General features: G+C 41.9%; 1 protein-coding gene and 3 long non-coding RNA genes across 9 annotated transcripts in view; 2 read left to right on the top strand and 2 right to left on the bottom strand.

Annotated features, from left to right (window-relative positions):
* Positions 1 to 745: 745 nt before the first annotated feature.
* On the bottom strand, positions 746 to 6,832 carry LOC143148603 (juvenile hormone esterase-like). Its single transcript, XM_076315087.1, has 10 exons — positions 6,565 to 6,832; positions 5,853 to 5,984; positions 4,861 to 5,020; positions 4,588 to 4,773; positions 4,060 to 4,271; positions 3,804 to 3,960; positions 2,288 to 2,424; positions 2,067 to 2,214; positions 1,703 to 1,832; positions 746 to 1,262 (listed from the first exon to the last, which is right to left on the bottom strand). Exons 1-10 carry the CDS (start codon positions 6,757 to 6,759, stop codon positions 1,025 to 1,027), a joined length of 1,695 nt encoding a protein of 564 aa, XP_076171202.1. The 5' UTR covers positions 6,760 to 6,832; the 3' UTR covers positions 746 to 1,024.
* Positions 6,833 to 6,958: 126 nt separating this feature from the next.
* On the bottom strand, positions 6,959 to 8,524 carry LOC143148614 (uncharacterized). Its single transcript, XR_012992537.1, has 2 exons — positions 7,768 to 8,524; positions 6,959 to 7,663 (listed from the first exon to the last, which is right to left on the bottom strand). It is a non-coding gene; the product is annotated as an uncharacterized LOC143148614 (long non-coding RNA).
* A 1,316-nt stretch (positions 8,525 to 9,840) lies between these two features.
* The window catches only part of LOC143148615 (uncharacterized), a 61,538-nt gene continuing 48,334 nt past the window's right edge, over positions 9,841 to 23,044 (top strand). For 5 of the 6 annotated variants that reach the window (XR_012992539.1, XR_012992541.1, XR_012992538.1 and 2 more), the window contains exons 1-3: positions 9,841 to 9,974; positions 18,128 to 18,280; positions 18,860 to 19,106. This is a non-coding gene — a long non-coding RNA (uncharacterized LOC143148615). Of the gene's footprint in view, positions 9,975 to 18,127; positions 18,281 to 18,859; positions 19,225 to 23,044 lie in introns of those variants that run through there. The other variant, XR_012992543.1, reaches the window with a different exon arrangement.
* Positions 14,590 to 17,821, top strand: LOC143148610 (uncharacterized). Its single transcript, XR_012992532.1, has 2 exons — positions 14,590 to 14,854; positions 15,391 to 17,821. It is a non-coding gene; the product is annotated as an uncharacterized LOC143148610 (long non-coding RNA).

Genomic DNA, 23,044 nt, shown 5'->3' with positions numbered 1-23,044 from the left:
AACATAGTAAAAAGTTAGCGTTGGTATTCTTTTGCAACGTTTCCTGTATACAAACCGTATGCGTTTATTATTGGATGGTATTCTTAACATTTTTACCCAAAATAGCAATTTACTCGATAATCGAAGACCAACCGCTATAAGTACAGTTATGTGTACAATATTTGTTTACCATTAAGTAAAAAAAGCGTTTACCGACAAACTTTAGATAACATGTTTTTCTTATTTTTTTCCTCTAGATTAAGTCCTTGCAGTACATTAAAGGAAAACTCGAGATATAATACGTGTTAGACATCTAATTACGTACGTATCTCATTTTGCAATTTTTTTGTTTTCATACGTTGTTTCTTCATACTTTATTTTACTGCAACGTCTCGTAATAAAATACTCGCGAGGATATTACCGTTCGATAGTTATTTTATACCAAAAGTACAAGAGTAAACTATCGGTACACTTTTCTCTCGAAAACACAGATCTGTGAGAACTAAATTTATGTATTCCCATGCACGATATGCAAACGAGCTGCACCTCGAACTCGAAGTTTCCATGCGACAGTGTTTCTCAAACTTCAATTCACCGCAGAAATTCTCGGCGAAGAAAAATTTTCGACAAACAACTCCGAGTAGAATCGATTTATCATTCCTTAAATACGTATTACAATTTCGAAGAAATTTATTGTCTTTAATTTAACAAATTCGAACGAAGAAAACAACACGATTCGAAGGGTACGATTCAACGAAATGCGATCTTACTTTCTCATTGCGTATTGTTTTAATCTCGGTGTACAAAATCGTAGTTAATTTTTTTTTTACTTTTGTCTTTTAATCAATTAAAAACGACTAATCGTTTACAATGGTGGAGACTTTCTATATGTATAAATATATATCCCAATTATACGTATAAATACAACGTTACGATTTTCCGAGTACACACATTGGAAAAGTTATTCGAAGTTTCGCGATCGGTAATGAACGTTTGTTAAATTTCTCGTCACAGCCAATCACGAACGACGAAATACTTTTCCAACTCAGAGCTCATGGCCATTGGGCTGCGATGGCACATGTGGATGAGACTTAGATTTGTGATGTTTGCAGACAGATATAGCCGGTAGCGTACTGTAAATTATCTTCTGAAGGAGTACACCGTCAGGATCGGAGTGACGATCGCCCATTTTAAATTCTGTGTTCCCAATAGTTAATTGGAGACCCTTTACACCCGATGGTAACCAGGTTACCCTAGTGGAATTACTTGGCGGAGTTGGATTTCTGCGAACATGTAAAATAGTGTCAGAATTAGAGACTAAATTAATCCTGTAACAAAAGTCTAATATTCTAATTTTATTTTCTGTTCCTCGTTCAACTACGATACTCATTTGGTAACAATCGTAGTATAATTTGATACTCTGGTTGAGATCGTAGTCTTCCCGAGAATGATTTCCAATCATTGAGTCGTGACTGTAATACACATACCATCTGTTTGGTCAATAGTAAAAAGCTAGAGACTTTCTTTTTTCATACATTTTCGAGTTGCAAATTCGATACGCGCGACAAAGAAAACATCAAGTTCTCTTTGGCTGAGCGTACTTGAAAACGGGGTGGAATCTGTGTACCGAGTTTAAAGAGTCGAGAACGTTCCACGAGAATAAGGTAGCGGTGATTGGCAGCTGTTATTTCGCCCACACCGTGAACAATTCACTTCTCCTTACCCGTATTTGATGAAATTCGTCCACAAGCTGGTTACTCCCTTGCAGTATATGTTGTACGGATGGTGCGGTTCGATGGGGGTCAACGCATTGACGTGGAACAATAAGGGAAGATCGTCGAGATGCGATGTGCCTGAAATAATCGTCCAGTGCTCGTGAAGTAAAACGAAAATCGATCTAATTATTTGGAATAATTATTGGGTTGTTCGGTAAAGTGATATCGTTTTCCAAAATGGACAATATACAATTTAATAAAATGTTTATGCACTCTGAAAAAATCGTGTCTCATTTTCACTAGAAAAAGACAAATGAAATGACTTTCCGAACAACCTAATATTTTTTGCAACGAGTATCCAAAATTAGTTACCGCTCAGATGAGGCACGAACAGCCTGTGGAAGTTTGCCGGGGTGTCATAGGTCAATCGATAGTAGTAGATGGGGATGTCACCGTTTTGTCTGGCTATCAACTGTTGCGCTATGTCGACTCCCGAGGTGAAGAAGTACATGGTTGCCAACTGGAGAATGGGAAACGGAATTCGTTAAACGGTAGGTGTACGCGTGTACGTGCGCGTAAAATACCGGTATTACCTTCATGGCGTCCCATTCGATGCCATCGACGACTTTCTCGATCAAGTACAGAAGAGGCTGAGTCAGGCCGAGTGGATCGAAAAGCTTCTGGAGAGTGTTGAAAGCGGCGTACAGTTCTTGTTTTATCGATTCCAGCACTACAAAAAAAAGGAGTATGAGAATCATTGCTCAGAAATGGGATAATAATACACAACAGGGTTCTCAACTGTCGAGAAGATATATTATCAACACTTTGACCGCGAGACGTACGCCGTGTGCGGAAGACCTTCTCGTATAGGGAGTGTATATACATATTGAACGCCTATAGGCGTTCGACGCACGTGAACGTCTGTAAGCTCCGGTCAAAGGGTTAATCCATTCGAATTTCGCGGTGAAATATTTGTGATTCAATTTTTTATGATTTTCTTCAAAGTAGGTGCGCACTTTTGACTATTCACAGGACGTTTGAATCGAGGAGCTAACGGTGGAGAAAGCTTCTGTGCCGAATCAATTTCACGGTATACAAAATGGAGGGAAGAAAGGGGTGCGTGACTCTGAAGGTGGATTCCAGGAAGTGACTCGATGCTTCAGGAGCTATCGTTCCGTATGGAAACAATGGATTATCTGTCCTTCCGTTCTACACGCGTATCGTAACGTAGAATTACCTTATTACGAGACGTCGCATCCGGAAGTAGGAAGAGACGTCTCCATTGTTTCCAGAAATTGTTTCTCGAAATTTTGTAAACATTAATCTTTCGATCCATGTTTATTAGGACTATTTTTTTCATTACTTAGTCATCGGCTCTTTTTTCTTTCCATTTTGTATCTGTCCAATTGTACTTCACTGTCTCGTGAACATTAAACGAGGGAACAAGAAAGCGAGTGTACTCGAGTTAGGTTTCCCAATCGATCGTTCTGAATTTTACGGAGAACTAAATGTCTCGATCGAATCTACCTTTAACATTTTCAGTGACATCTAACAATTAGAGATGATAACACCCAGAGAGTTGGAAAGAGGAGCCTTGGAAGAAATGGCGGCTCGTACTGGGTCAGACGTTCTTGTCGGCCTTTGTAAGACCGACTGTCACATTCCCCTTGCACTTTGACCATATTTCCCTCGAACTTTTCGCTACGACGATCCTCTACGTTAAAAGCTTTACTGAACTCCCACTGAACAAGTGTCCTATGACTTTTGAACAGTGGTGTCTTGTGAAGACTGACTATAGTCATCCATTATAACGAAAGGGCTGTCTCAGAACTGGTCTTTTCACGTGCATTCTTTGCTCCTCGGAACTATACATCTCTCTTGATCATATTTACCTTGATCTTTTCACTACGACGATCCTCTACGTTAAAAGCTCTACTGAGCTCCCACTGAACAAGTGTCCTATGACTTTTGAACAGTGGTGTCTTGTGAAGACTGACTATAGTCATTCATTATAACGAAAGGGTTGTCTCAGAGCTGGTCCTTTCGCGTGCATTCTTTGCACCTCGGAACTATACATCTCGGCTCCAGAAAATCGACGTTTACGCTTACCTAGATTGAAGATAAGTATCTCCTCGGCATTGTAACCCATTAGTATGGGAACACGACTGATGTTCCTCGATGCCATGTACGATATAGGGCAATCCTCCAAGAAGGCGTTTGGTGAAGGGTTTTCAGCTGTCGGTACGAATTGTACGACCGATGGATTCTTCAACAAAAGGACGCAACAGTTTTATAAGTTATAAGTTCGTCGATCTAAACAGATGCAAATATTTCCAAATCACTGTAACAACGATCGATAACGTACGATTACTTTGAGAGCTGTCACTCTCTCGGCCCATTTTGTCAGCTCCCTGGCATTGGCGTTCTTCAGGTCAGCTAGTAATTCCTTCTTACTGAGAGCAACATTTCCCAAACCTAAGTTCAACGCAAAGGCAGCTCCGGTAGATTCTTGCAGTGATTTGAACGCCCACGGGCACAAAGGACTACCACTTTGAGAGATGGCCTGTTGGAACAAACCTGAAACGAAAATTATTACAAAACCTCGATGTTAGTACATAAAAAACAAAAAAAAAATGGAGTCTGCGAGCAATGGGTAGAAAGTAGAAACTTCTGTTCGTGAAGAAGTTATCAAAATCGATGACACAAAATTGTCTCGCGATGTACGAGACTCTTTGGGTAGTCACCAAAGAGATATCTCTCATCGGTTGGTGGTCCGTACTCTTTAAACGGTCGATAAATTTACTTTTTTGAAGTGATCGAAGGTATACAATGAGTCTATCAACGATTATCGATGTTCTTCGAAGGATTTGCTTCGTCACAAGAATGTTCTTACCGCTCGACTTCGGTGATATCACATGATACAGCACCGAGGCAGCGCCAGCACTTTCACCCATTATTGTCACTTTGTTCGGATCACCACCGAACTTGGCGATGTTACGTTGCACCCATTGCAGAGCCAAATTCTGATCCTTCAGACCTTGGTTACCGGATGCTTCGGGAACTCCTATCGCCAAGAACCCTACGAGAACGCGGAAGAAGTTTTTTGGACTTCATTCATCAATTGATTTGCGAATCAATTCCCGAGATTATGATGTTCTTTGAATACCTAAGGGACCGACACGGTAGTTCATGTCGACCATGATGACATCGTCCTCCAGGAACCTATCAGGTCCGTATATGGATTTAATAGTGACTCCAGTTTGAAATCCACCGCCGTAGATCCAAACCATCACAGGTTTCAATTTGCCAATGTTTTTGAAGTCCACCTGTCGAGAATCAAAGGAATTGAGAACTGATGTATCGAACCAAAGTTGAGTAAGTCCAGCATTTACGATCTTCTTCTTGGTGCAAACGACTTGTTTGCGCATATGGAACAAGCAGTTTTTATTCAGGAAGGTATAGGTCACACGATACGTTTCTATTTGTTTTAAAAGCGAATAATGTACAAATAATTAAGTGTCGTAATACAGAAAGAAAAGCTGCAGATCGTCATTTTCAAATTTGGCGCCTGATCTTCGAAGACGCTGCCATTTTGTGTTTCCACCATTGCACGGCACGACACTGCTGGATCCCTTTAACCGCCATTGCACGTAATACCCACGTGTGGTTCGTCTTTTACGTTTTAATCTAATTTGTACTGTTAGTGGTAATTTATTTATTCCCTTCAGTTTAAACTTTCCTGGCTTCCAACACGAGAGCCCGATGTACTAATTTTTCTCGTTTCTTACGTAATTTATACGTTTTCAGCATACTCCCTAATTGCGCCATTTATTAATCGTGTTTTCTCGTCGAAAAAAAATATAGAGACTTTGTATATTTTTCATGTAACCGACGACGATCGAACAAATCGTTCGCTACGAGATCAATAATAAATGCTCGAAGCGCTAAATGATGGGTATGTTTCAAAATTATGATTTTAAAACAATTAAATATGCATTTGTCTTACAAGCGAACGAAATTGCGGGTAAAATTGAGAAAACTGTACAATTTAGGGTAGACAAGGAATGTGTCATTTAGTGTAGAACTAAAAATGTATTTAACCCATGACTTTCGAATTCTAATCGAAGCGATGAATGAAAATGTAGACTCGATACTTACAACGGGGGTGTATACATTTAAGTACAGACAATCTTCCGATCCGATAGGTCCAATTATGAACGATTGCATACAAAATGGCGCCTCGTCCGTGGTATTTAACACTTGCGGCCATGGGTCAACGTCAAGAGGGTCCTATGTTTATCGGATAGAAAAATTACGGAATGTATTGAATAGTAGAATAATCTCCTATATTATATTAGATAAATAATCTACTATATTATATTAGATAAACAACATTAATAGAATAAATCTATTAATCGAGTTCTGGTGAACGTAGTTACAACATATTCTTTATATCGAATATTCGAGTATTCGAGGTTTGTATTCGTTGAAACGTTCGAATATTCAAATGCAGTGCAACCGTGACACGCAACAATCCTCCGCACACTTTACCATTTGCGAACAGTCGTTGCATTGATCACAATTGCACGATTTTCGGTACACTCGACCCTCTCACGACACGGTGTAAAAATTTTGATCGTGACATCATGTTCTTGCAACATGGTCTCTGTACAGTACGACTTAATGAACTCGAGCAACCCCTGTACAGCACGAATGTTCACTGTCCGGATAGTTTCGCAGCAAGACGAAACGAATCGACCGTGTTGCGGGAAGCTCGAGTGTACGATAAATCGATAAGTCGGTGGACAATATTGCAGATTGCGCGTAATTGCAACGATTATTTCGGATCGTGCGATATTGTGAATTTTACCTTGAATCTGAGATCGCCTAGAGGCGGTTTCGCGTACGGTATCCCGCGAAAGGCAGAGTAAGGTATCGAGTTGTATACAGTTTGCATTTGTATACCTCGAACGGACCCTCTGTCGGTGGTCACGACAGGTAAGCCAACCTCACATCGTACCGCAAACGCGTAGAGTACGACGACGAAGAAGATCGTGCACTTCATCTTTGCCCCGAGTGTGCAGCCAAGACGAGACACGATTCTTGTAGTTCCCAAAAGGAACTACCCGATACTAACAATTGAGAAACGAGAAAAATTCGATTTTATATAGCGTACTGAACGACACGTGTCACGATCAAACTTACGAGGCGAGAAAGAATAATTGAATTATTGCAGCAATTCGACGAGCATATGTATTTACCCAAGTGAGAACATTAATTCTTTCACGTTGCATTCCTCGTCGATAATAATGTTTTATAATATTACTTTCTGTACATGTTGGTACAATTTAACTATTATTGATGAAACTTGCACGGAAGTCCGTACAGCCTGCGTACACGACGCGAGAGCTTTGAAAAATATCGCTCGTTGAATGTTTGGGGTCAAATTGAGTTCATTTATGAATTTATAATTATTTATTCTTAAATTATTAGGGTAGTTTTGATATATTACGCTCATTCAGAGCGAAAGGTACGCGTCGACTCGAGCGACACCTACACGGAAGAATTTCATTTTTTAAAGAGAGTAACAATTTTAATATTTATTGTTATATCTTCGCGAGAGTATCGTCAATGAATCGGCGAAGTGATCTCGGTGAAAATGAGTCCAAACAAGACCTTGTTCGGAATATTTCGAATCGTAAGTCACCGTAAATGACACCATTGTGAAACTACAATAACAAATACACGTATTTTAATTTTCGTCGACGAACGATGTTCTCACTTCCCAGCGTGACTCGTCGCTCATACCTGGACCGTCGATCACGCGCAAGTGAAGACGAGGGATAATTTCGTTTCAGTTATCCGGGTGAAATTGTTTCAGTTAACCGGGACGTGCTCTATACCGCAACGAGAGACTCGCCTCGAGTTCGACGGTGAGTCAGAATGCTCGACCATTTCTGCTGGAACACCTGGAAAATTAGAATTGCGTCGAAGTTAAACTTGTTTTCGAAATTATCGATTAATAACTTCTCGCTCGACCCGAGCGTTGGAGCATACACGATAATATACATACATAATACACGACTCGAGCGTCTTCTCAGACAACGCACACCAATGTATCCGCTCGAACGATTCAATTAACTTGGTTTAATTTATTTTTCGATTAAAAAGTAAATTTCCATTCTCCTCCACCTCTCCCTTTTCTTTTCTTCTCGTTTCTTTTCGGGCTTTCATTTTGCAGCGGCAACGTTCCACATTATTCCGGCACTCGGAACCCAGCTAGACTTCCACTGGCTTTTACTGGAACTTCGTCGACGCCCTGGCTCTCGACGCCTCCCCGGATTCAACACGTGCAAGCTCTTATTGTCAGCCGGCGGAAAAGGGTATCGAAGTTGTTACTTTAAAATGGAAGAGGCAATACGTGACCGGGTGTATAGGTTCTTTCCGTGAGCCCTTGTGTCGCAGCGACTAGAGCCATTAGATAACACGTGCCTCGATAGCGAAGCTGTTCGCAGCCCTTCTTCGAAGTACATCTGTCGCGTTCCAGGGACGCGTGATACTGGAATAAATCATGATCGTGTCGTCGTCGACGACTCATATCGTGCGAGGACGGTGCAACCTACCTGCAAACCGAACGACGATATTGGAACGCGTACGCGCCACGATTGTACTCCGCGCGTTTCAAAGTGTACGTCGAGGACTCTTAACGTGGAGGTCGTTCCACCGTATATATTTCTTGCTTAGAAAAATTGTACGGTGTTCAAAATCGTAGAACACGGTAACGATAGTTGATTCGACAGAAAAGTATCGATCCACTTTGGAATTTTTTTTGCGCGTTCTATTACATTTCTTCTTTGAGACGATCGATCGTTTCAAATTGAAAAAGAGTAACTTTTTTTTTCGCACGTAACGATTACTGGTTACGTAACACGTGTTGCATCGATGATTCACGATTGTCAATAAGACGGTAATTGCCGAGGCAACAATAAAAAAAAAAAAGCTGGCAGCGTGACATGGCGATAAAATGACGAGGGTAATTTCGTTCGGTAATGTTTGCTTCTCAAACAGTCGACTTTGCATCGTAACGAAAGAAGAAGCTAGACGGAAACGTATAATAAATTACGTCTTCGAGCCGGTGAATATTTCTCTCTTCTTGTTAAATAATTTCCAACGAAAGAAGAAGCTAGACTGAAACGAGTAATAAATTACATCATCTCGCCGGTGAATATTTCTCTCTTCTTGTTAATAATTTCGAACGAATCGTTTTGAATTACTCGCGGGATATTCCCGCGAAAATAAACGGGGATCCGAATAGCAATGGCGGACAAGGAATTGCTTGTTTTCTAAAGAAGGAAATCAGTCGTCGGGTTGATCGGTAGTAGAGAGTGAAACATAACACTGGTATGGTTAATACGTCTTTTTCTACGTGTCTATTTATTATGAAAATATAATACAAAACATCCTATGTTGTATTACATAGATAACAATGCTCAATTAACGTTTTCTTTCCCTTTTGTCTTGTAACGTTACCATCCAACACTATGAGAAGCATATCAGGATAGGTAATGTGTTCTCTTATTCCACGTTCTTATTATTTCGTTTATTTTTTTTTTTTTTTTTTCATCATCGTTTCTTCTTCTTACTTCGTTTGGAGGAAAGGCCCGATATACAGAGAAGATTACATAGACGAGACGTTATAGAGCAGAATTACAGACTGAAAAGAGAAACGAAAGTTTCCGGGTTTCACAAAATCGTCCGTTCGATCGAGCGGAACAGGAACTGGGAATTTCGGGTGCTTGAGGGGAGGGGTACGGGGTATGGATGGTAGGGGGAACGTTTACGTTTTGCTCGTATTTCTGGGCTACTTGGGGCCCAGAGAGAAAAGGGTCAGGATTGTAGGTGATGGTGGTGGTAGTGGTGGTGGTGGTAGGGGGGAGGGGTTGTCGGAACGGGGAGGGGGGGTTCTTGTTTCGCGTGTCGATGCACAATTGGAGTTTTGTATTAGCGCTAGTTTACAAATAATACAAATGTATGTAAATATTCGTTATAATAATAGGTTCCCTCTTAGCGAGAAAGAAGCTTAAAGCTAATTCATCTAGCGTCACTATCGTTTTCACACCATGCTAATACTACGTGTTCCAGGTGGTACCCGTGAACAGCCGTGTCGTAGTCGGTCGAACGTGTTTTCCCGACGTGAGAGGAATTGTAGACGAAAATACGGGTAAACTACCGCCTTCCCAGGAAGAAATCGAGACGAAATCTTCCACGGTTGTTTTACAGGTAGGGGGGTTAGGGGGGATCGGGTGAGTGAGTGGGTGGGTGGGCATTTTTTTACTCGAACGGTAATCCACCTTTGCTGGAGAATCGATTTCGGATACGTTTAACAGGTTGACTGGTGGAACGTCTTCTAGAAAATTTGATCACATTTCGAACAAACTGAGACGCGATTTTCCCGATTGGGAATTGTTACCCGAGAATTCGGTCGGAAAACACGCGAGCGATTGGTCTCGGTGGTAAACGTTGAATTCACATCGCGCTGATTGTAGGTACCATTTGTATGTAACATCTGACCCCGTCACGCTAGCCAAATGTACAATTTTCGTTGAAAAATAACGCTTGAAACGAATCGGGTTAACGTTACGGGAAACGTAATTCGCGCTTCGACGTGAAAAATTGAGGTTACGGGTCTCGAAATGGCGCCCATCCGATTCGCGCGGCAAAGACGCGTTGCGGTAAACAATTCGTTCGTCGTGCGGGGAGTTTTGTTTATCGATAACGATTCCGGTGATACGAAAACTCGTTCGCGGTCCCGTGCGGGCCGGTTACTCAAAATGTGATCGCGGTACAGTGAACCTGTTAAGAAAGTAGACAACAGTCCTCGATCTTCTCGACGAACACGAGGGATCTCGAGAAAAAGATACGAAAGGAACGATAAACCGATAACAAGACGCACTCGAGCGCGTACGACGCGAGAGTCGCGGTTGGAAGGAAAGAAAAGAATCCGACGGCCGCGAAGTAAGGATGAACAGGTCCGAATACGTTGCTCTCTACTCAACAATGTATTGTCAATCGTTTCGTTCTTGAACAGATAGCGAGCTTAGCTGTCACAGGCACCGAGTGAAATACATTAGCGATTTCTACGATAACTCTATATCACTACCTTTTTTTTTTTTATTAGGCGAAATTCGATCGGCCAGGGTTCACCGCTTTGCTGTCGCGTACACTCCCCCCTCCGCGCGCCCGTAGAAGATCACGCCAAGAGACGAAATCGCCTGGTTTTTCCATCAGGGAGAAAGAGTGAAGAGGGGATGGGCTTACGTGCTGCTGGTGGTGGGGGGAGTGACGCGCACGGCAACGCGAACCCCGGACGAGCCGGTCGACCTAGGCAATTAGTGTCATCTACGTAAATGCTAAATACATTTAGCACTACGGTCAGAATAAATTGATGACCATACATAGTGTCCACATGTGGTGTGTTAGGTGTGTGTGTGTACGTAATCGCGGTGATCGCACCGTATGTGTGTATGTGTACGTATATATGTATGTATGTAGTGTGTATTGTCTCTGTTGCGGCGTTAGTGTGATTCTGATCTCACGTGCACGTGAATGATGTGTACGTATATTGGGTGTATGCGTGTTTGTGTAAGTGAAAGAGGATTCGTGTGAATATGTCGACGAGGTGTTTGTGACTACGGCATTTTTCTTCTCAATTATTAATATCGTTTACCTTTAGTACCATTAATTTCGTTAATTACCTTTTTAACTCTATATTGCTCTTTGTATTGCTTCGGCGGCAGTATAGCCCTACGTAGTCATGCAAGGTATAATTTTTTTTTTTTCGTTAATAGATTACAATATAACTGGTATATCATCGTCGTTCAATGATAATCGCGACCACGCAATAACGTAACGGCGACTGTAACGATGACAGAAACAGAAACAAGTATAATCGTTTGTATAATAAATAACGCCCGATGAAAAAATAAGGCGTACGTATGGTTAAGTGTCGCTCGAATGGATTTGTTGATTCGTGGGCGAGTTCGCGCCTTGTTTACACGACACCGCGAACGAAGATAAATGACGATAGTGGTAATAATAATAATAATAATAAAAATAATAAAATTATAAAAATAATAATAAGAAGAAATAATAATAATCAAAATCGAAGTGATAAATCATTGCAATTATACCAGCCTACCGTAAAATTCGGTATTAATTTTATCGGTGATACCGTTTCAACATATCTCTATAAATATAGTTAACTTCGCATTCCGCGTGTACTGTACTTTTACGTAAAAGCTATAAAATATGGATACCTGCGCAATATCTTTTTCTCTATTTGCTCCTCCCTTTCACTCTTACTCTCTCTCTCTCTCTCTCTCTCTTTCCTTCTTTCATCCGTTCCCTCTCTCCCTTTCACTTTACTAAATACACTCGCTCATTCTTTCTACCTCTCATTCTACCAAACACTCTCGCTCATTCTCTCTCCCTCTCACGCTACTAAATACTCTTTTTCGTTCTCTCTCTCCCTCTCATTCTATCAAACGCTCCCTCGTTCTTTCTCCCTCTTACTCTACCAAACACTCGCTAGTTCTCTCTCTCTCCCTCTCTCTCTACCAAACACTCGCTCGTTCTTTCTCCTTCTCACTCTACCAAACACTCCCTCGTTCTCTCTCCCTCTTACTCTACCAAACTCTTGCTCATTCTCTCTCCCTCTCACCCCCTTGTTCTCTTATCCGACATTTTTCCATTATTTCTCCGAAATCCTCACGACGAAGCGTAGTATTTATTTTGCGCTCCTCTATTTCACTCGTCGTATCGTCGTTACTTCCCTCGAACTCGAGGTTCGAATATTATAATATATATATGTATATATATATATTTTTATGTATATATAATATATATATGTATAATAGATTTATGTATATCAATGTAACCAGTGGTGCACGTTTGTCGCATTACATCGTTATTACTTCGTCTTATAAAAGCCATCGCTAGTCTCCTCGTCTCTTCTTTTAATTACAATAATTAGTCTTACTAAACTGTTTATTAGGCGCACTGTGTATGTATATGTGTGTGTATATGTGCGCCGCTAAGTCGTCGTTACGATTAAAATTATTAAGGTTAAAAATTCATCGGCCTATTCGAATTTTTTTTTCTTCTGCGCCGTTATTATTTATATTAATCGGTCGCGTGTTTGCCTCGTCGAGGATCCGCGACCGCCTACGAAGTTATTGCTTTTGAATACCCCGGCTTCCTTGGGAGCGTCCAATTGGAACAATATCCTGTAAATATCAGTCGTACTTCGGAGGAGGCAGGGATTATTATTTTTTTTTGTTTTCTTTTAGGCGGTTCATTGCTTTGTTTCATATCTTTTTGGATTTAGTGTGTGTGTGTATGTTTTTGTTGTTGTTTTTCATTTTCCTCGAGGGTACTATCACAATGCGTACAATATTCAATATCTATATGCGTTATAGGTAAGGTTAAGGTTCACCTTATATCACATCCGTCCCTAAAGCGCCGTGATTCGCGTCGAACGAGATTCCTAACCTTGTTCTTCCGAAAAAAAGTTACAAGTTTTGCGAAATAAGACGAAATGTTTCCCCTGCAAACACAATTCGTGATATCGCACTTTTGTGCGACATCTTTCCAGCATACCGTTTATTATTTTGACGATTCTCTCGGGTCTTCGATTGTATTCGATTATCGATTGCCAAATTGATCGCGAATGATTCGAACGCCATCTGTTCGATTGCAGGACACCTCGAGCAACGCGGACCACGGCGATTAGCTCATTAGTTTACAGGTTCACAATCAATAATAACAATAATAATAATCGTAGTTCGCAATCGTTATCGTCGTCGTTGTTGTTAATTAATTGGTACTCGCACAGCGTTTGTAATCTCGGATCGTCGCTCGATATTGCTTTCGTTTACTCGTCGTTTTCTCATTCGCCGCCTTTCTTTTGCAATTTCTCTGTTTGTCGCGTTTTAAACCTGTAATTGACACTGTCCGTACTCGTTGGAACGCATTATACACACTAACGAATAATTTTACTGGTGTATAGGCACTTTTTTTTCCTCCGTTCTCCACCTTCATTTCTCGCGCGCGTGCGCAATCTTTCTCTCTCTCTCTTTCTCTCTCGCTCTTACACTACTCCCGAAACAACAAACCGCGATACGAATTTATCTACCCAACCCCTTTATGTTCTTCTTTCGGCCAAGGAAAGCTCACAGGTCTGTAATCCGACCTTCTCGTTGGACAGTCGGTTTCTTAAAGCTAGAAACGCCACGGAAGCGAATCAGAACTCACGCATATCACCCTGACCAGGATTATTATCGAATGGACCTTGGTTAACAGAATTATTTCAATCTACGAAAGGACGTCGAGACAATGAAAGGGTGGGGGGATGAGAGTAGGGATAGAAGAGTCGTTCCGTGCTCCCTAACCTTTAAACAGCCTTCTCGTTTGTTCGATTTTTCTTTTTTAACGTAGCTTTTTGCTTTCTCTGCGATGGATTCAAAACGTTAGTCCTCTTTTAGACAGATCAACGAGGCTGCAGCGGCTCATAAAGATGTGATGTGGGCTCACACGGAAATGGAAAGTGGAAATCGAAATCGGAAATGGACCGGTACAGCGACAGATAATAGAATTTCGAGCGAGAGGACTTCTGACACATTTGCACATTTGTTTCCAGACATGGTGGTTTTACTAGGTTACGTATATTCGAATTGAAAATAAATTTAAAAAATATTAGTTAACAAATTTGTAAAAAGGAAATAGTTCCTATATTTCGTCTAAAGTTTGAAAGAATTATAGTTTGAAAACAAAGCTGACCAACATTTTTAAATTTCCAATGTTCTTCGATTATTTGTGTAAAATGAATGTAACACTACCAAATTCCCATGTCTTTGAAACATTAGTGCCGTTACAGTTGACGTGTATACATGTAGGTACACACGTGCTTTGTTCAATTATTAATTGCGAACGCTTTGCAGGTTTGCGACCGATGTTCGACGCATTTACGCATGTAAGTCGCAAACGAAGTGGAAAGTATCGGCGAACAGTGAGAGTCATAAAGAGAAAATTTTCGTGACATGAGAAACGAGAAAAGAGATCATCACGAGACCTTCGAGAGATCGAACGCTTCCGTTAAAATGGTTATTCACTTGAGTATTAAACATATCTGCGCGTTTCTTTAAATTGAAGAGTGAATTTTGATTCATCGCATTCGATGATTATCGTGTCATCTTTGATGATCACTTTTACCCGATCTTCTTTGCCGACTGAGAATGCGCGCGATCGGCGCCGAAAGCGAAGAAAATGACACTTTTTAAACGCGGTCGCGTTTCGTCGACTAATACGATACTTCGACGCGTTTTTTATTTATTTATTTATTTTTTTTTTCTTTTTGTTTTCTATTTCTTCTTTTTGTACTCAATATCACTGCTATAAACGATTGACTTGCTACCGATCGTTAGTTGAACTAACGAGACTCTTATGAAGTTATTGACTCGTTATTGACTCGTTTCTAGATCTTGAGCAATCCAGGTCGAACAAACGCGCGCATTTTCAGTTGGCCGTTTCGCTGTCGGGTGCCACACGTGGAATTACACGGGAACCCGGAGTCGTTTTTCAAACGAACGTTCGCGTGGGTTATATGTTATTGCTTATGTAAATAATTTTATAACGACAGGTACGACGGGATGCTCGAAACCTCGGGGTTAGTTGTTTCGACGCCCATTGAGCAGTTTTTCATTTTTCCTCGTATATGCTGAAAGAAGATTTACATTGAAACTTGTCTCCCCGGGGAAATTTGATTCCCTCGTCACAAGCGTGATTCATTCTTCCAGCGACGAGGTATGTATGTATTTTTACATATATTTCGTTAGTGCGACAGTCGAGCGAGGTTATGTTGTTTTCCTCGACGTGTAAAGGTTAACTACGTTTTCTTTTACCACGCGTAAGTTTCGAGCACCGGTCGGGTCGCGTTGCAAATTTCACTCGCAACAAATTATCAAATTACCGAATATGGTCAATCATCGAAGTCTCCATGCTTAAACGGTGTTCAAATATTTGTACATCTCATGGATAATTACACGCGAAAAATTATTCTACATCGAGTAATGCTTTCGACTTGCCTGGAGTACGATTAGTTCTATTTAGAAGACATGACCCGAATCGATAATTTATCAGCAAAATTAAGGTATCACTTTTTTTCGTTTTTGAGCTCGCGTCGAAGCGCCAGGAACACAGTGGTTCGCTGCCGCTCCGACGATCGTCCGAATGGTCCAGTCGTTTCAATTTAAAAAACATGGTGTTCACGTTCCCATACTTTAATATTATTGACACGTTTTTTCCCTATTTCCTTATTGAGTATTACACCAAGTATAATTGAACATTTAATACATTTTTTTTTAATTTTCTTGTTCCACGAACATTAAACATCGACGACACAAATGCGGTTACACAAGTAACCATTTAATCCTGTGTTTGAGCGTCATTGACATAAAGTTGCGTGCAAACTTTCGTGTTTTACCGACACACTTGTGCACATGAAAGACTTGCACGCGACGTAATGATTCTCGAAACTGATGTCCACCTTGCAGTTGTTACGCGCAACTCAACAGTTTCAAATACAAGTTTCTTAAAATCTCGCCCACGTCCAATACATTAGAATGCGGTTTACCGATGTATGATATTTCGAAACTGAACGTAAAATTCGAACAATAACGGAAATGTTTCAAGTGTCCCTCGTGAAGTTTTCGATCGTCTATCAGGTTCCCTTCTCTCTTTAAGGCTGTTTAGTTTAGTGTTTCGTTGCGTTTAAACATCCACGATCTCGAATAATTATCGACATGAAAGCGATCGCGAATTTCGACGTTCACGTTTACAATCACATTTAACCTTCAAACGTATGAGTAAGATTTATACGTTGCGTCTTCCGTCCCGTGTCATTTACTTGTTATTTGGTTAGAAATCTACCGATGTGTCGTTACCCCAGTTTCTGTCGAATATTTTAAAAAACTATCATTTTCAAATATTATATCCGAACGAAAATTTATCCCTTCAGTTTTGTCATAAGTCGTGTTTCGTATTATTAACTGTAACGCATTGTGTTTCAATTTAATCGTCCGTCAGGATTAGGCAACCATTATCGGTCGCAGTTATTATCGGTTGATAGATCTAGGTTAAGATTGGTATTTACTATTACTAGCTGCGGTCGATACCGATTACAAATAATTATCGGTTGACTAATGCGTGTTTCAGTTGGTATTAGCAGCAACCGGTATCAACTGCGCCCGATATCAGCTACGATTGTTATTACTATTGACGTGTTTACGTCGTAACTTAAATGGTTATATACGATACTTATAGGCATTAAAGTTAACGTGGTCGACATGTGTCAATTGTTACCTGGACAAATTGTCAATATCTGGACAAATTACTGCTTAAATTCGAATTATGTTTCAAATCGTGTTCAAATCGCGTAGTTATGAGGTTAAATGATATTATCTAAACACTGGAGAAACTGGGGATACACATTCAGAAACACGAGCTGCTGTATCAACACGATTGCACAGAACGAAGAGAACAAAGATCTGTTTTCACATTGCCGAATCAGATCAATGTCACGTCGAGACAGGCTTCCACTACCCGAGAAAAGCAACGATCGTCGTGCGATCACGGATGAACTAAGGAGACAAAGAAAAAAAGAACTAGATTTTCACACCGATATTTATCGAATATTGGCCCGACTGGGAACCCAGTTCTCGCCAATATAACATTACTTATTTTATAATGTATCTCGTCTAGTGAGACTCTTATATGCTATATGCTTTAAAGTTTTCACCTTTAATATCACTACTACCGTTAAACTCTACTAATTCTTTACAACGTTACATCGTTTCTATGAGGTCTTATTTACACTGGGTACGCGGAGAAATACGAACCAATAGGAAACGAATGCAATCGAACGAAAGGATCGATGTAACGACGGATAAATGGCGATAATGGTAATAATCCGTATTAAGCGATACATAGGTCGAGTTTTGTTAATTCGCTATGTATATATGTATAATATTATAGATGTATAAGTGTATATAATATATTATGTTTATGCATCAAGAATGTGCGTGAGCGATCGGGTTTACGCGACTGTCCCTCGTTCGTTGTATCCTTCAAAATATAACGAACACGTCCTTCGTTGCATCTTTTGTTAAAATATAATAGAATCTTTTGCTCTTTGTTTCTCTTTCTATGCCCCTCTGCCGCGTTTCGCTTCCATTGCACGAGCTTTTTGTCTCTACTTTTCGCGCGGTCTCTTCATTTCCCTCTGCTTATTCGACGTTAAAGAAAGAACGCCGCTGCACGGCCGTGCAACTAGCGTGCATGCGTATGCTCCAGTTGCTTAGTCCCGGACAATTTTGCAGGTGGCGCGATGAGCAAGGAACTGAATCGAGCAAGTTTTGGCGGTTCGTTGCGACAAGACATCTTTTCGTTGTCAGCTTAGAACACCGGTGTAAAACTGCGCGTTGTCACGACCGGCAATTCCACGGAAAATGCACGCACGTTGGGTCCCTTTGGTGAGTTAATTGTTCATTTTTTAGGGGCGATTTTAAAATGTGATAGGTGAAGGTAATATCGACGATCAAAGGAAAACAATATTACGTATAATATACGTAGCGGTACAACACTTCGACGTTCAATTCTGCCATTTACGATTATTCGGCGTTAGTCTTTACGTTTCGTGTACGAACACTCGTCGAAACAGAAGTTGTCGACGATATTTGCGTTCGTCAACGTGTTTGGTGTGAAAATTCATTCGATAAGAAACGTTCCTGCTTGTCAAATACAATCGATCCACGGGAAAAGTGTAAATATTAACCTTGTTGTATAACGTATGTAAAGACAACGCGATAACATGTGGCATTGTCATTCGCATATTCTGATATAGTTTGCGAAATACAGTTGCCACGAGCTTGTGCGAAGCGTAAACAATCTGTTTTGGTGGAACGTAATAAGCATTCTCGTAACAGCGACGTTATTGTCCCGAAACATTCTGTTCGAGGTTTCGTCAACCGGAAACAGAACTAGGGTACCGTAAGGGGTGCAGGAACGAGGCTTACGTAACCGCGGAACTAATGCTGTGTTTCCATGTGCAGGCACGTAAGAAAGTTAACGGTCGGCTGCCGCGATACACATCTGATATTCGCCATGATTACTCCACCTACATTCGTTTGTCGCGAATTTCGAACGTGACTTTCGATTCATTTGAAACTCGAGGCTTCTCAGCAATTAATTGAACTCTGAATTACGGGGAGACGAACTGGTTGACCAACTAATTTGCAGAGAGATTGACTTCAACCACCCGCAGTCGTATATTGGAAAATAACAGGTGTACCATACGAGGTATGTATACAGAATAAATTCATATAAAGCCAATTCGATTCACTCGGTATTGGACAATTTTTACAAGTATATTTTCGGATGAGAAATATCATGGTTAATATTTTTAAAGGAAATGTACTTTAAATTCCTAATAAATTCTAAAGTCAATAGTCAGGTGTCAGTCTGTTCATCAAGTCTCTTGAAATTTTAAAAAGCAGGAATACATATTTTTCTCAAAGCCTCGATTTTGCAACGCACAAAAACCGAATATAATATCATTTGATTATCCACCTTTTTTAAAACTATAAACGCTTCTTTTGCAAACATTGATTCCGTAATAAATAACAAATATAGAAAGGTCCCGTATTGTCTTACGAAAAATACTTTATAAAACTTCCTTTAATCTAATAAATATTGCTTTAAAAGTTTATATATTTTACGAAATGTACAGGAAGGAATCAACTTCCCTCTAAAAGTACACTTTAGAACGCGGAGCCTCAGAATTACCGGTTACACACCACTGATGGGATTTGCAATTTTTAAATTCCATCAAACGTCGAAGTACCTTTTGGCGATTCGAACTTTTTTTCCTTTTTTTTTACAAACGTAGAAATCTCTAGAATATTCGATAGCCCTTCTAATTGAAGTTACTGCGAGGAATGGAATTTTTGTAAATCGATGAAAAGATTTATAGAAATTTGAAAGTATCGAGACGCGTCGCTGTTTCGGGACAATGTTGCGCACCGTGGCTTTTTTTTTTTCTTCTCTCCCCACCAAGGTGATTTTCGCGGTGCGTGCATTCCCGTTGTTAATCGCGAGCTTTGTGAGCGCGGAAACGAGACAAAACCGAACCGTGCGAATCGGAACCAGGGAAGTTACGTTCATCTGAAGAACGTTGAATTCGATCGTGAAAAGTACGCTTACGGTGGCGGCTACTTTGGTGCGTACGTACTTAACGCTAGAACTAGATCCTGAACACATCGTTCTCTAAGTGACGTCGTGCCGTTAAGCGCATCTTATTATCATCGACGGAGTCTAAGGTACTGCAAGGAGCTACAAAGAATGCCCCCGAGGGAAATCTGTCTTATCGATCCACAATTCGCGTCTCGCGACGCCATTGGTCGATACACGATCCAAAACCACGGCCAACGGTGGTAACATTGGTTCGCAAAAGAAAAAAAAAAAGAATTCTGCATTTCCGTCTCAGGGTCATTCTCTCGAGTTCGTGAGTGTACACGGCCTCCTCGAGGCTCCACGACCTCGAAGAAGGTACGGTTCCTTCTTTTTTTCTTTTTTTTATGCGTGTCGCGTTATGGAAGTCACGTTGGTAAAGCTACACGGGGTTCCCCTTAACTGTTATCGCATACGCTTTCGTTGGAATATATAAAATATATTATGTATAATAATATATCGTATATATATCAGTGTACTAAGTTAACGCTATCTCTATATTAAATCGAGACGAAGGACGCGCCTTTCACGTTCCCCGGTTGCGTCCGAAGATTCGATCGACGGATTGTTCTCCGTTTCACGGACAGGTTCGCGTGCGCTGAACCGTTGTGGAAAAAATCTTTTGAGCTCGCTGTAATCGTAAAAGCGACGACGCGCGCGCGTGCGCCGGGGGTTCGGTGCGTTAACGGGTGTCCAGTTCGTCTTGGAACGTGTGGCGTCGCGTAAAAATGGTCTGCCGCGGTGGTCGTTGCGTTCGCGATAGTGTTTCTCGCCCCTTCGACCGGGACTGAGTTACTACAATGGTCCACGCTGCGATTCGGGAAACGAGCGATCTTTCCTTCTTTCGAAACGGTGGAAGTTCACCGTTTTGAAAAAGAAAATAAAAATAAAAAAAAAAAAGTATACATGCGTATGCACGATATCGTCGCGTTCGGGGTTACGATGAATTTTCGACGAAATATACCAACCGATTGGCGACGCAGGCTGAGAAACACTGGCGCTAGGGATCACTTTAAATTGGACCGGAGGACCGTTCGTTTATACTTTTCTTTCTCCCCCCTCTCTCTATTTCTTTCTCTCTCTCCCTCTTCGTTTACGCTAAGGCAACTAACGAATAGTTAAAAAATTGTCAAGGCTCTCGTTGGAAGGATTACAAAATGCGTACGCGCTCGGTGGAGGTCGTCCCGCTTCGTCGATTTTCGTTTTCTTTTTTTTTTTTTTCTTTTCTTTCTTTCTTTTTTCTTTTCTTTTGCGAGAATCGAGAAAACCAGACGGGGGATCCACACGGCGCGACACCCTATATGACGAACGACGCTATTGGGGCGAGAGTCTCGTCCTTAAAATTGCAGCAGGGATCACGCTGTTCGCTCGCTCTCGGGCGTTTCGATCGCGAGTCTCGCTCGTTCGTCCACCAAACTCCTCCGTTTCTTCGCTTTTGAACCGCGATCACGGTCGTAACGAAGTCAATTGGTCGCTCACGGTGGCTCCCGCGATTCCGCACGGAGTCGCGACAAATGAGATTTTCGAGTTAGTGTGTCCCGTGGCTGTGTTACGCTTGCGTTTGTACGGAGCTCGCACGCATTGGCGTCGACCAGCGTTCCCGAGTCATGGTCACGGGCGGTGGAGTGGGGGAAGCTCACGTTGGACGACACCGGTCCCGCGCGAGGCCGATCTCGCCTCCCCGAGAGACAGATGGCGTATGGCGTTGCGCGATGCGCGCGAACGTAGACGCGACGGAACACCGGTGGTGGGGGTAGCCGCGCGGAAGGAGTGGGGGTAACGGCCGACCAACCTTGAGCGGCCAGTTGATTCTACCGTGGACGTACACGAGTGAAGCCAACGACGCGATCACGAATGTTCCCACGGTGTTCGTTGCATCGGTCTGACGGCAAGGTTCACTTAACATCACTTTTCTCTCTAACTCCCTTCAACTTTGCGGATTCGGCGGAGATATCGAGGCAACAGCGGAAGATCGAGATAGTCCTGTGGCTCAGGAGCGATTAGAAGCGAGTGTTCGAAGGAGCGAAGTTCAGGCGAAGTTGAGGTTGTTCGCGGCGATAGGGCGAAGTGTTCCGATAGTCTTTGGTCGTAGAAATTCCTCGTTCGGGGGTTAAATCGCTTTTCGTAAGAGACCCGAAGAATTGTTCAGTATTATTTTTTTGTTTGTTCTCGAGCGAGTCGGTGTCGATTTTGCTCGTGCATTCGAAAGAGCGGTGTCGAGTCCTATCGGAAATCCAAAGAGCTCGTCGAACGATATCCGATTAAAATTAATTCCCCCCTTCCTTTTTTTTTTCTTTCGAGAAAAAAAAAACTTCTCGTTTCTTTGCGCGCTCTTCGAAGCCGTGTTTCGGAAAACGTATCGATAATCCTCGTTCGTTCTTGGACAGTTTTCATTTCGTTCTTGCGCGTTTCGATACGTATCCGTCGTTCGTTCGTCGATTGCAAAACTAATAATAATAATAAGAAGCGACGAGCTCGATCGATTCTCGATCGAACCGTAGCGTCGGATCGTCGTCCGGTGAGCGCGACGTTGGAAGGTGACCGGTAATAGAGACGCGGCGAAGGTACCAGCCGCGGACAGAAATGCGCGAGAGTGCGCAGGCGCTCGAGACAGGAGCAGAAGGAATCAAGCACGGACAGTCGAGGAGACACGAAGGCTGGAAAACAGCGACAGTCGACGTCTCGTGGAACCGAGACGGTTCGAAGGAGACTTCGCGTCGACGATCGCGAAGTATACTAGGTGTGGACATCGATGGTGTCCCCGAATAGATCCACGATCGAGATTGATCGTTCGAGACGTTCTCGGTCGCGAGTCACCCGATCCACGATCGGGATTCTCGTCGTCGAAGCGGACACCTATCGGAACAATTGGGCGAGGAGATTGCCCAATCAACGTGGCGCGATACTCCGTTGCTGTTGTTTCAGCAAACGGAGGACGCGGGTCCGACGTGAACATCAAGCGAGAAGTTATCCGATAGGTAAGCGAGCGCGACGAACGGCCGCTTAAT

Source organism: Ptiloglossa arizonensis, chromosome 6 (genome assembly GCF_051014685.1).
Source record: "Ptiloglossa arizonensis isolate GNS036 chromosome 6, iyPtiAriz1_principal, whole genome shotgun sequence".
NCBI classification, from domain to species: domain Eukaryota; kingdom Metazoa; phylum Arthropoda; class Insecta; order Hymenoptera; family Colletidae; genus Ptiloglossa; species Ptiloglossa arizonensis.
The sequence above is the reverse complement of the archived record's forward strand: the minus strand, read 5'-3'. Positions and strand labels throughout refer to the sequence as shown.

Coding starts and splice junctions, on each gene's coding strand:
- LOC143148603 (XM_076315087.1), bottom strand. CDS start 6,759: ATGAAGTGCACGATCTTCTTCGTCGTCGTACTCTACGCGTTTGCGGTA. Junction 4,774..4,860: donor CTACCGTGTCGGTCCCTTAG/GTATTCAAAGAA, acceptor GCGTTCTCGTAG/GGTTCTTGGCGATAGGAGTT. Junction 4,272..4,587: donor GATATCACCGAAGTCGAGCG/GTAAGAACATTC, acceptor TTTTCGTTTCAG/GTTTGTTCCAACAGGCCATC.